The sequence below is a fragment of the Bombina bombina genome, chromosome 2, assembly GCF_027579735.1.
Source record: "Bombina bombina isolate aBomBom1 chromosome 2, aBomBom1.pri, whole genome shotgun sequence".
NCBI lineage: Eukaryota > Metazoa > Chordata > Amphibia > Anura > Bombinatoridae > Bombina > Bombina bombina.
In genome coordinates, this window is record NC_069500.1 from 1,255,999,786 (window position 1) to 1,256,012,779 (window position 12,994).

The 12,994-nt window shown below is 38.3% G+C and overlaps 1 protein-coding gene across 1 annotated transcript in view; it reads right to left on the reverse strand.

Moving 5' to 3' along the window:
• Positions 1-208: 208 nt before the first annotated feature.
• Positions 209-12,994, reverse strand: part of DTHD1 (death domain containing 1) — a 99,109-nt gene continuing 86,323 nt past the window's right edge. Inside the window, exons 12-13 of the mRNA XM_053700280.1 lie at positions 1,676-1,733; positions 209-513 (exon numbers count right to left, since the gene is read on the reverse strand). Coding sequence (XP_053556255.1) covers positions 209-513; positions 1,676-1,733 — 363 coding nt within the window. The remainder of the gene's footprint in view (positions 514-1,675; positions 1,734-12,994) is intronic.

A 12,994-nucleotide genomic window follows, 5' to 3' on the forward strand; every position in this document is an offset into this window, starting at 1 on the left:
CATCTGGGTTTTAAAAAAAAAAAACATGATCCAAAAAAATGATAATAACCTGTAAATAAAAGTTACTGGGCATCTGAACATCTGACAGTAATATACAAATGTCATCATATAATTTAATATTCAAATAAAATTAGGATATCACAAATTACAAATATTCTTTGCCTCATCATTTTTCAAATTAATTTGGGTAACTAATATTTTAAACATTTTATTGTTGAATTACTGACATAAGTACTTTACTCTCCAATTTAAAGTTAAGTTTCTCTAACATGTCATTTCTTCCAATTTTGCGCAAATGGCGAGATAAAAGGCGTAACTTGTCAGCTGATGTGGGTAGACTTCTTTTCCAAAAGCTAAGCAGTTCATATATCTGTTCCTTTAGGTTATCAGGGCTTTTTAATTTGACAAGCTGAATAGTACTGCGGCGAATAGGAAGCGAAAGCACTAGCAATGATGCATCTTCTTCAGTTAATTCTTTAGCCATCCAGAGCAGCAAATTGTCCCACAGAATATCTGTTTTTAGAAACAAATCATATGGTTTATCATATATCACAAAGGGAGATACATCGTCTAGATAATTTATATTGATGTACAGCTTGTATCATTCAATCTGTAAGTGGGGCTGCTTCTATGGCCCGTTCCAAAGGCCAAAATCACCCTTCACATTATAATAAATGGTTTATTTCATATTTCAGATAGAGCATGCAATTTAAGCAACTTTCTAATTTACTCCTATTATTATTTTTTCTTCGTTCTACTGTTATCTTTATTTAAAAAGCAGGAATGTAAAGCTTAGGAACCAGCCCATTTTAGGTTTAGCACCCTGGATAGGGCTTGCTTATTGGTGGCTACATTTAGCCACCAATAAGAAAGTGTAACCCAGGTTCTGAACTAAAAATGGGCCGGCTCCTGAAAGTTACATTCCTGATGGTTAAATGAGATAGCAAAAGAACAAAGTAAAATTGATAATAGGAGTAAATTAGAAAGTCACTTAAAATTGCATGCTCTATCCGAATCACAAAATATTTTTTTTAGGTTTAGTATCCCTTTAATTAACAGCATGTATGGGTATTTATAGAACAACCACAAAGCGTTGGCATGCATACGATGATATTAGTTAACCCTAAATTGAGTGTCACTTATATTAAAATATATCCTTTATTGGTACAAAGTTAAAAACTGAAAGTCACTCACAGTTTTGTGTGGCAACGCTGAACCCTCTGTAGTTACGCCATCTGACACGATACTCTTATAGCTTTCTCAAAGATGTCTGAATCATATTGTGCGACTACAGGGGGTTCAGCGTTGCTATACAAACTGTGAGTGACTTTAAATTTTTTAAAAGGATATATTTTAATATAAGGGAGACTCCTTAAATCAAAAAAGGGTTAACTGATATCATATGCATGCCAACGCTTTGTTGTTGTCATATGGTTGTCATATGGTTCATCCGTCAAAACAAATAATAAAATAATATAATATTTCAAATCAAAAGTCATCATCGTTTGACTGATTTCTAACGAGTTAATAAAATAAAATATAAAGACAAATTATAGACTTGATGACATCAGAGCTACAGTAGTGTTTGTAATCATAGCATATTTAATTATAAAATGTACTAAACCAATAACAAATACATTTAATATTTCATGTTAAATTATATTGTATAGTGTACCTGTAGCATCACTTGATGTTACTTTAGTACTTGAGGGACGGCTGACATTTTTTTCCACCTTGAAAAATAAATAAAAAGAGAGGTATAAGAGTAGAACCCTGTATTTTTAAATAATTCAATAATAAAACAATAAATAAATAACTACCATAAATAAAAAGTGCATATATAAAAAACAATATTTTAATAACAGATAAGAACCAGATTTTCCATTTACTCTGCCAATATATATATCTAAAATGTAGGCTAAATGATCTCTCAGGATAGTATACCAAGCCTTTATGTATTTGTCCTCTGTTGGAACTTTATCACATGAATCAACCAACAATTATCTAAAGCTGCTGCTGCAATTTACTCCTTAACCTGCTACCATCTTATTTGAAATCATGACCCCTTCAGTATCAGCTTCCTTAATATACTATCTTCTATCATATTATCTCTTTTGTCCAAATTATATATTTGGTGTGGCCATACTTTAGTGGGACAGGGTCTAATTTAAAAAAAAAAAAATATTATTATTTTTTTTTTTTGTGGGGGGGGGGCAGTGTGATCTACATGTGTTAACATAAGAAAATATTAGCTTTTTCACAAAATACCTCTGCATTTAACATAGGAACAAATATACTTGTGCTGAATCACCCTGTAGTGGTGCAGACTATACTTGTGCAAATACATTTATACGTTTTAACCAATCCTATAACTACTAGTTGAAAAAGGAATGGGAAATTACACAGCAGTCATGATATACTGGTCAGCAGCTGGAAATCTTCTGGTAGATCTCGAACTACCTTTTGTACATATGTGCTTTGCGTATTATTTCATAAAGTCTTTTATGGTATGTACCATTTTATTAGTCCTATTTTTAACTAATTTGATTGTATACATCTAAACTTATACAGGGCAATGCTCTTAAAGGGAACCACAACACCTGCTTCAAATGTTCTAAACTAACTTGTTGTAATTGTACAAAATTAACTAACTATCAATTATTTATGCTGTATTTTCATATTTTCATTATGCTGCAGAAAAACAGCTTCATAATTTAAAGTTTAATCAGCAGCCTAGCACTTGCTATGTCTGCTGCCATATTGTAACGCACGTCTTCAACATTAGTAGGTCACATGACTCACACGGCACCTTCTATTTCTAACACTGAGGAAGCAGAGTGAGGACTGCAGTTTCAAAGACGAACGGCTTCAGACACTGCTATATTTATAAATAGCAAGAGCAGGGAAGGAAGCAGAGAGGGGGAGGGAGACTCAGGGCTGTAAGTAACGTAGATAAATGCAGAAGTATCTGGTTACAATTATATCTGCAGCAGGAGTTTGCTTTCTGTCTCCGGAGCCTTTCTTCCCCTGTGCATTCCTCTCCCCCTCCCACTTCCTTCCCGGCTCTTGGTATTTATAATTAGTGATGTCGCGAACCTAAAATTTTGCGTTCGCGAACGGCGAACACGGACTTCCGCAAAAGTTTGCGAACCGGCGAACCAGGCGAACCGCCATAGACTTCAATAGGCAGGCGAATTTTAAAACCCACAGGGACTCTTTCTGGCCACAAAAGTGATGGAAAAGTTGTTTCAATTGGACTAACACCTGGACTGTGGTATGCCGGAGGGGGATCCATGGCAAACTCCCATGGAAAATTACATAGTTGATGCAGAGTCTGGTTTTAATCCATAAAGGGCATAAATCACCTAACATTCCTAAATTGTTTGGAATAACGTGCTTTAAAACATCAGGTATGATGTTGTATCGTTCAGGTAGTGTACGTTTTTTTTTTTTTTTAAATGTACACTACTGTTTTAGCAAGATATGACTTGCACTGGTGTGACACTGTGCCCTGGCAGGACCTGGAACGCACACGTGTGAGGGAAACTGACTGCTATTATTTCACAGTAAAAAAAGGTTGTTTTTTTTTTTTAAATCTATGTACACTACTGTTTTAGTAGATATGACTTGCACTGGTGTGACACTGTGCCCTGGCAGGACCTGGAGCACACACGTGTGAGGGAAACTGACTGCTAGTATTTCACAATAAAAAAGGTTTTTTTTTTAAATATATGTACACTACTGTTTTAGCAGATATGACTTGCACTGGTGTGACACTGTGCCCTGGCAGGACCTGGAACGCACACGTGTGAGGGAAACTGACTGCTATTATTTCACAGTAAAAAAAGGTGGTTTTTTTTAAATGTATGTACACTACTGTTTTAGCAGATATGACTTGCACTGGTGTCACACTGCCCTGGCAGGACCTCAAACGCACACGTGTGAAGGAAAATGACTGCTATTATTTCAAATTAAAAAAAGATTGTTTTTTTATTTTAAATGTACACTACTTTTTTTAGCAGATATGACTTGCACTGGTGTCACACTGTGCCCTGGCAGGACCTCAAACGCACACGTGTGAAGGAAAATGACTGCTATTATTTCAAATTAAAAAAAGTAGTTTTTTTTTAAATGTACACTAATGTTACACCAGATATGAATGGTGGCACTGGGCAAGTGGGCACAGTATACGCTGTGAGCCTGAGCTGGCAGGCAGGCTGCAATTAGATTACACAGGGGGAAAAAAAAAGCAGACTGATGTTCTAGACCTAAAAAGGACTTTTTGGGGTGCTGTCCTTACAGCAGAGATCAGATGAGTCCTTCAGGACTGTAGTGGACACTGAATACACTAGCCTAGTTATCGATTTCCCTATTAAATCAGCAGCAGCTACACTGTCCCTCCTCTCACTAAGAATGCAGCTTCTGAATGAATCTAAAATGGATGCTGTCCAGGAGGTGGGAGGGTCTGGGAGGAAGTGTCTGCTGCTGATTGGCTGGAATGTGTCTTGTGACTGTGAGCTACAGGGTCAAAGTTTACTCAATGATGACGAATAGGGGGAGGATCGAACATCGCATATGTTCGCCGTCCGCTGCGAACGCGAACATGCTATGTTCGCTGCGAACTATTCGCGGCAGAACTGTTCGCGACATCACTATTTATAATTATAGCAGTGACTGAAGCCGTTCTTAGAAGACACTGCAGTGATCCCTCTGCTTCCTCACCGTTAGTAATAGAAAAAGGTGCAGTTTTAGTCACATGACCCACTGAGGTGCAAAGTACTTCACAATATGGCAGCAGACATAGCAGATTGTAGGCTGCAGATCATCATTAAAATTATAAAGCTGTTTTCTGCAACAGAATGCAGTAAGATGAAGACTGCATGCAGAATTGTAGTTAGTTTATGTTGCTTAATCAAAAAAAGTTAGTTAAAAACTTTTCAAGCAGGTGTTGTGGTTCCCTTTAAGATCTATATTCAGACAAGATTTTTCAAAAAAGATCTGTTAGTTAAACCAGATTATTCCTGGTGGTCTAAGGGGGGGAAAAAATCCATTCATGTGTTTATTGCTAAGTGGTGTAACCTACATTTTTGTATGTGTAAAGGTATAGTGAAAGTATGATGTAAACATTGTTATTAATGTACGAATTTTCAAGTAGACCGTCCCTTTAAAATAAGAAGTAAAAATATAATTTAATTTACCAAGTAAACATTGTATGCAATATACAACGTAATTTCAGAATTCAAAGTCAAAATCACACCAGTCTTATTTTTATCACACAAAATGTAAGCTGGTGCATTTATCTGATAATAGTGCCCTTTTAGCAATGATATAAAAACACATAGGGCCAGACTACAAGTAGAGCGCTATATAACTTATTTGTTTGATAGCTAACTACATTCAAAGTAAAAATGTATCATGGTCAGTTAGCGCACGTATCACATGCTGAAAGTCCAATGCGCGCTTACTTCAGGACTGCGGATACTGCAACCTTGCTAACTTCATCTCCCCATAGACTTCTATGGGTGCGCTGTAAAAATAACAGTTCAAGGGATACTGAACCCAAAATTTTTCTTTCATGATTCAGATAGAGCATGCAATTTTAAGCAACTTTCTAATTTACTCCTATTATCAGTTTCTTTGTTCTCTTGCTATCTTTATATAAAAAAGAAGGCATCTAAGCTTTTTTCTTGGTTCAGAACTCTGGACAGCAGTTTTTGATTGGTGGATGAATTTATCTACCAATCAGCAAGGACAACCTAGGTTGTTCACCAAAAATGGGCCGGCATCTAAACTTACATTCTTGCATTTCAAATAAAGATACCAAGAGAATGAAGAAAATTTGATAGTAGGAGTAAATTAGAAAGTTGCTTAAAATGTCATGCTCTATCTGAATCACAAAAGAAAAAATTTGGGTTCAGTGTCCCTTTAATGATTGTGCACTAACCCAACACTTCGTTATACCAACTTCTCTAAACTCTATATATGTTTCAAAATGTATATATACTGTATATATATATATATATATATATATATATATATATATATATATATATATATATATATAAATATATGTAAATCTATGCCTATATATCGATATGAATAGATCCATATATATCAATATATATATATATATATATATATATATATATATATATATATATATATATATATATACAGCAGGTAGTGGCAGGTGCACTCTCACTAACACTTTAATTCCAAATGCCAGGGTGCTAGAATATGGTGTAGAAGAATATGGAAATCAGGAGACAGCACTCACTGGTCTTGACAATACTGGATTTATTCAGTGACATTTCGGGGAATACACCCCTTCATCAGACAAAAGTACATAGAATGAAGCAAAGATTTATAATGTTCCATAATGTTCCATAAGACCCTCCCCCAGTGTCAAAAAGCGCCAAAATTGTTGACATGTCAAAAAATCCCATACAAATGAATTAAAAAACAAATGAAATATACCACAATATACCAAATAAGTGAACATTGCAACCATGTACATATACAGAGCAAATGGGAATCATAATGCAAACGGTAGATACAATTAAAGAGCAAACAGAATATCAATAGAAAAAAGTATTCAGCATAGATAGACATTATGTAACCGATGGGCAGCAGTTAACAGGACCAATGAGCAATGCATAGATTAAACGTTTCTTTACAGGCTTATACTGAGCAAGCAATATATACATATACAGGGCATACTATCCCCATCATACAGGCAGGTAGAAAAGATAGCGGAATGACTATAAGTAAAAATCACACTGCAGGCATATATTAGCAGGGGGTGTCCAAGGTATATGTATTGGGACTTATCTCATTAGTATCAATGTAGCGCTGGCAGGAAGAGGGGCTATCAAGGCAGATGAACATGGAGTAACCAGTAAAACACTCTATGCATACAGATAAGGAGAAGATAAGTACCTGATGGGTTTAGAGGGATATAGCTCTGCGGAGAGTTGTGTGTGTTACCGGAGATACAATAAGCTTGGAGTACTGCGCATGCGTATCGCAATCAAACAGCGTCCCTAAGGCTATCGCTATGTGAAAGTTAATTGGTTAGAGGAGACAAGCCCCTTATGTTGTCAACAGGCAACAAACAGCTAAAGACAGCAGCAAGAGCAGCTGGAAAAAGAGATCCCTGGATACGCATAGCCAGAGATTGTAAAGGACACCCTTAAACGGTGTAAAAATTCATACGGGGAAAGTAAAAATGACTGATCTGCCATATATAGTACAGACACAGTCCCTAACACGGTCAAATGCAGGAATATTGAGCTAATCAATGGTAGATCCATTAGCACCGGATGGTAAACTGAAGAATTAATCAAGGGGGCATATTGTACAGAAGAGTACATGCACAGTGAATAAAAAAGTACATGTATAGTATATCAAAAAAGCAAATTTGATTTTAAAAAAGGCAAATTTTGATTTTACAAAAAGCCAAATTTGATTAAAAAATAAACAATTAACCTATTGTATTAAAACAATGGTGGAAATAGGCACACACAACACAACTCAAGGGATCGCTATGTATACCCCAAATGCACAAAAAATACAGAAAAGATATATATAAGATATAGTATGCGGTCATATCCAAATGTCCAATGGCTAAATACACAATGTAAGGAAACCTCCGTTATATGACACACCAAATATTTTACAGGTATTCACATAGACAAACCCAATAGATTGCAGGTGTACACATAGACATAGAATTCAATGTCCAATACCCATGTCTTAAGGATGAAACCAGGTAATAAATGTCCACAATATCCAAAAGCAATGGAGAACATCAGAAAGTCAAAAAATAAACATAAGTCAAATAATAAGTAAACAACAATCATTTCCGTGGACTAGCCACAGAGAGTAAACACAGTGTTTACAGGGAACAAAAAGGTGGTACCTGTGTCTTCTGATGTCACAAGAAGCAATGCCAGTCGATACTCATGTTAAGGCCATGTGGGTGGACTGTGTTAAATTTATAAATCCATTCAGCCTCTCTATGGAGTAGTAGCTTGTCACGGTCCCCCCCGCAGTTTAGCGGAGGGATGTGGTCAATCAGTTTGAACCTAAGATCAGATACCATGTGGCCCATCTCCAAAAAGTGCCTGGCCACGGGTTGGTCACTCTTCCCCTTATCGATGGCTGCTCGTATGGCACTTCTGTGATTCGCCATCCTCTTTTTTATGTCATCAGAAGTTTTTCCAATGTAGCATAAACCACAATTGCAGTTCAGCATGTATATCACATATTGTGTGGTACACGTGAGGTAATGTTTAATTTTAAACAACTCATTCGTGTGAGGATGTCGGAATTGACTGCCTTGGAGCATTGAATTGCACGTCACACAACTGGGGCACTTGAATGATCCTTTTTAGTGGGTCGAGTTTTTTTACTGTAACTGTTAATGGGGTCTGTTTTCATCAGTAAGTCTTTTAAATTCCTCCCTCTCTTGTAACCAATTCTTGGAGGGCCATACCCACGGTATGGTAATGATGCATCTGATTCAATTATGTCCCATTTCTCTTTCAATGTCATACCCAGTGTCCTTGTGTCTGAGGAGTAAGTAGTGATGAAATTCATTCTGGTCTTGGGGTCCACACTCGTCCTGTTCTCTGTGATATCCTTTCTAGCTTTCTTAATCAGTTCATTATTATAGCCCCTGTTCTGGAACCTTTCCTCCATTTCATTCAGCTGGGTGTTCCTTCTGATGTCAGAAGAGTTATTTCTTGTAACCCGTAGTAGCTGCGCTTTTGGAATAGCTCTTATAAGAGATCTAGGGTGGAAGCTGGAGGCATGCAGCAGTGTATTACGGTCGGTTTCTTTCTTAAACAGGGTTGTACCCAGGCTAGAGTCTTCTTTATAGATTCTTAGATCTAAAAAATCTACTTCTTTGTAGCCTGACACCTCTTTCAGTTTCACCTGGTCACCCATTGTATTCAGGTTTCTCACCCATTCCTGGAATGATTCTGTAGTACCTCTCCACACCACGATGATGTCATCAATGTACCTTTTATAAAAAAGTACCTGTTCATGTTCATATACCTTGAAGACATTCTCCTCCATGTGTTCCATAAAGAGATTTGCGAAGGCCGGGGCCATAATGGAGCCCATCGCCGTTCCCATCAACTGGAGGTAAAATCTCTTCTCAAATTTGAAATAATTCATCTTCAGGCATAGAGCTAGTAAATCAATGATGAACCCAACCGGGGGTCCAATGTAGGGATGTTTTTCCAGACTTCGTCTTATGATATCCATACCCATTTCATGAGGTATAATAGTGTAAAGACTTGCTACATCCAAACTAGCCAGAACATCACCTGGTAGTATTTCGGTTAGTGCAGCTAGGTCTTTAATTAATGCAGTGGAGTCTCTCAGGTATGACCTCATATTAGTAACCATAGGTTGTAGAATGGAGTCTATATACGTGGCCAGAGGTTGAAGGAGTGAACCCCTGGCAGAGACAATCGGTCTCCCAGGTGAATGGTCCAATTGTTTATGAATTTTAGGCAGTGTATACAGGATTGGTCTGATTGGGTAGTCAGTAATCATCCAGTCCCGTAATCTTGAGTCAATCCAATTCATCTCTGCCCCATGTTCAATAAGGGCATCAATCTGTGCTTTGTAGGTAATGGTTGGGTCGCAGGGCAGTGCCATATAAGTTGCAGTATCTGGCAGTTGTTTATCAATCTCCATTTTGTAGTCTTTGTAGTCTTGTAGGACTATCGCACCCCCTTTGTCCGCAGGGTTATGACAATTGAATCATCAGCTGTAAGCGATCTTATGGCCTCCCAGTCAGAGGTAGTCATGTTGTTTCTATACTTCATCTGGCAGCCAGTATTCAGTTTTTGTTGTATAATCCTCATGTATGTCCTTATACTAGGATTAGTAGTGGGAGGAACAAATGAACTTGGTTTCTTAAATGAGTGGGGCTGGTCCTCAAATGTTTTCCCTTGGAAGTAATCCCCCAATTTCAATTGTCTTTGGAATTTCATTGTATCAATGTATGTGGAGAATTTATTCGTAGCTGTAGTAGGTACAAATGATAGTTCCTTCTTTAGAACCTTTATTTCTTGTTCACTCAGGGTATGTTGGCTCAGGTTCACTGTCACATCCTCCTCAATCCGACACAATTACGCAAGTATAACAACGCACTAGTAGCCTTCAAGAATAAGAAATTGGGCTACGTTATGGACGACTATAAAGACAAAAAAAGTTTATCGATGGACCTTAGGATCGGTTCAAAGAACATACTACCAACCCAGGAGACAAAGATGAATCAGGACCTATGGTCACCGCCAGTTAAATACGGTGGACACAAGCTCAGGGTCGGACTCAGATTGCACCGTCAACCCTCAACAAGAACAACAAAGCAATACAGGCACACAGCCTTTTTTAGGAATTACTACCCGCTCCAGAGGCAGAGGAGAAGACTGCATGTCAGAAGGGGAGGGGTATGGAGGAAGACCACCGTACCAGTGCAGGAGGAGGAGGATGTGACAGTGAACCTGAGCCAACATACCCTGAGTGAACAAGAAATAAAGTTTCTAAAGAAGGGGCTATCATTTGTACTTACTACAGCTACGAATAAATTCTCCACATACATTGATACAATGAAATTCCAAAGACAATTGAAATTGGGGGATTACTTCCAAGGGAAAACATTTGAGGACCAGCCCCACTCATTTAAGAAACCAAGTTCATTTGATCCTGCCACTACTATTCCTAGTATAAGGACATACACGAGGATTATACAACAAAAACTGAATACTGGCTGCCAGATGAAGTATAGAAACAACATGACTACCTCTGACTGGGAGGCCATAAGATCGCTTACAGCTGATGATTCAATTGTCATACGCCCGGCGGACAAAGGGGGTGCGATAGTCCTACAAGACTACAAAGACTACAAAATGGAGATTGATAAACAACTGGCAGATACTGCAACTTATATGGCACTGCCCTGCGACCCGACCATTACCTACAAAGCACAGATTGATGCCCTTATTGAACATGGGGCAGAGATGAATTGGATTGACTCAAGATTACGGGACTGGATGATTACTGACTACCCAATCAGACCAATCCTGTATACACTGCCTAAAATTCATAAACAACTGGACCATCCACCTGGGAGACCGATTGTCTCTGCCAGGGGTTCACTCCTTCAACCTCTGGCCACGTATATTGACTGCATTCTACAACTTATGGTGACTAATATGAGGTCATACCTGAGAGACTCCACTGCATTAATTAAAGACCTAGCTGCACTAACCAAAATACTACCAGGTGATGTTCTGGCTAGTTTGGATGTAGCAAGTCTTTACACTATTATACCTCATGAAATGGGTATGGATATCGTAAGACGAAGTCTGGAAAAACATCCCTACATTGGACCCCCGGTTGGGTTCATCATTGATTTACTAGCTCTATGCCTGAAGATTAACTATTTCAAATTTGAGAAGAGATTTTACCTCCAGTTGATGGGAACGGCGATGGGCTCCAATATGGCCCCAGCCTACGGAAATCTCTTTATGGAACACATGGAGGAGAATGTCTTCAAGGTATATGAACATGAACAGGTACTTTTTTATAAAAGGTACATTGATGACATCATCGTGGTGTGGAGAGGTACTACAGAATCATTCCAGGAATAGGTGAGAAAACTGAATACAATGGGTGACCAGGTGAAACTGAAAGAGGTGTCAAGCTACAACAAAGTAGATTTTTTAGATCTAAGAATCTATAAAGAAGACTTTGGCCTGGGTACAACCCTGTTTAAGAAAGAACCCAACCGTAATACACTGCTGCATGTCTCCAGCTTCCACCCTAGATCTCTTATAAGAGCTATTCCAAAAGCGTAGCTACTACGGGTTACAAGAAATAACTCTTCTGACATCAGAAGGAACACCCAGCTGAATGAAATGGAGGAAAGGTTCCGGAACAGGGGCTATAATAATGAAATGATTAAGAAAGCTAGAAAGGATATCACAGAGAACAGGACGAGTGTGGACCCCAAGACCAGAATGAATTTCATCACTACTTACTCCCCAGACACAAGGACACTGGGTATGACATTGAAAGAGAAATGGGACATAATTGAATCAGATGCATCATTACCATACCGTGGGTATGGCCCTCCAAGAATTGGTTACAAGAGAGGGAGGAATCTAAAAGACATACTGATGAAAACAGATCCCATTAACAGTTACAGTAAAAAAACCCGACCCACTAAAAAAGGATCATTCAAGTGCCCCAGTTGTGTGACGTGCAATTCAATGCTCCAAGGCAGTCAATTCCGAAATCCTCAGACGAATGAGTTGTTTAAAATTAAACATTACCTCACGTGTACCACACAATATGTGATATACATGCTGAACTGCAATTGTGGTTTATTCTACATTGGAAAAACGTCTGATGACATAAAAAAGAGGAGGGCGAATCACAGAAGTGCCATACGTGCAGCCATCGATAAGGGGAAGAGTGACCAACCCATGGCCAGGCACTTTTTGGAGATGGGCCACAAGGTATCTGATCTTAGGTTCAAGCTGATTGACCACATCCCTCCGCTAAACCGTGGGGGGGACCGTGACAAGCTACTACTCCGTAGAGAGGTTGAATGGATTTATAAATTGAACACAGTCCACCCACACGGCCTTAACATGAGTATCGACTGGCATTGCTTCTTGTGACATCAGAAGACACAGGTACCACCTTTTTGTTCCCTGTAAACACTGTGTTTACTCTCTGTGGCTAGTCCACGGAAACGATTGTTGTTTACTTATTATTTGACTTATTTTTATTTTTTGACTTTCTGATGTTCTCCATTGCTTTTGGATATTGTGGACATTTATTACCTGGTTTCATCATTAAGACCCATACGTGGGTATTGGACATTGAATTCTATATCTATGTGTATACCTGCAATCTATTGGGTTTGTCTATGTGAATACCTGTAAATTATTTGGTGTGTCAT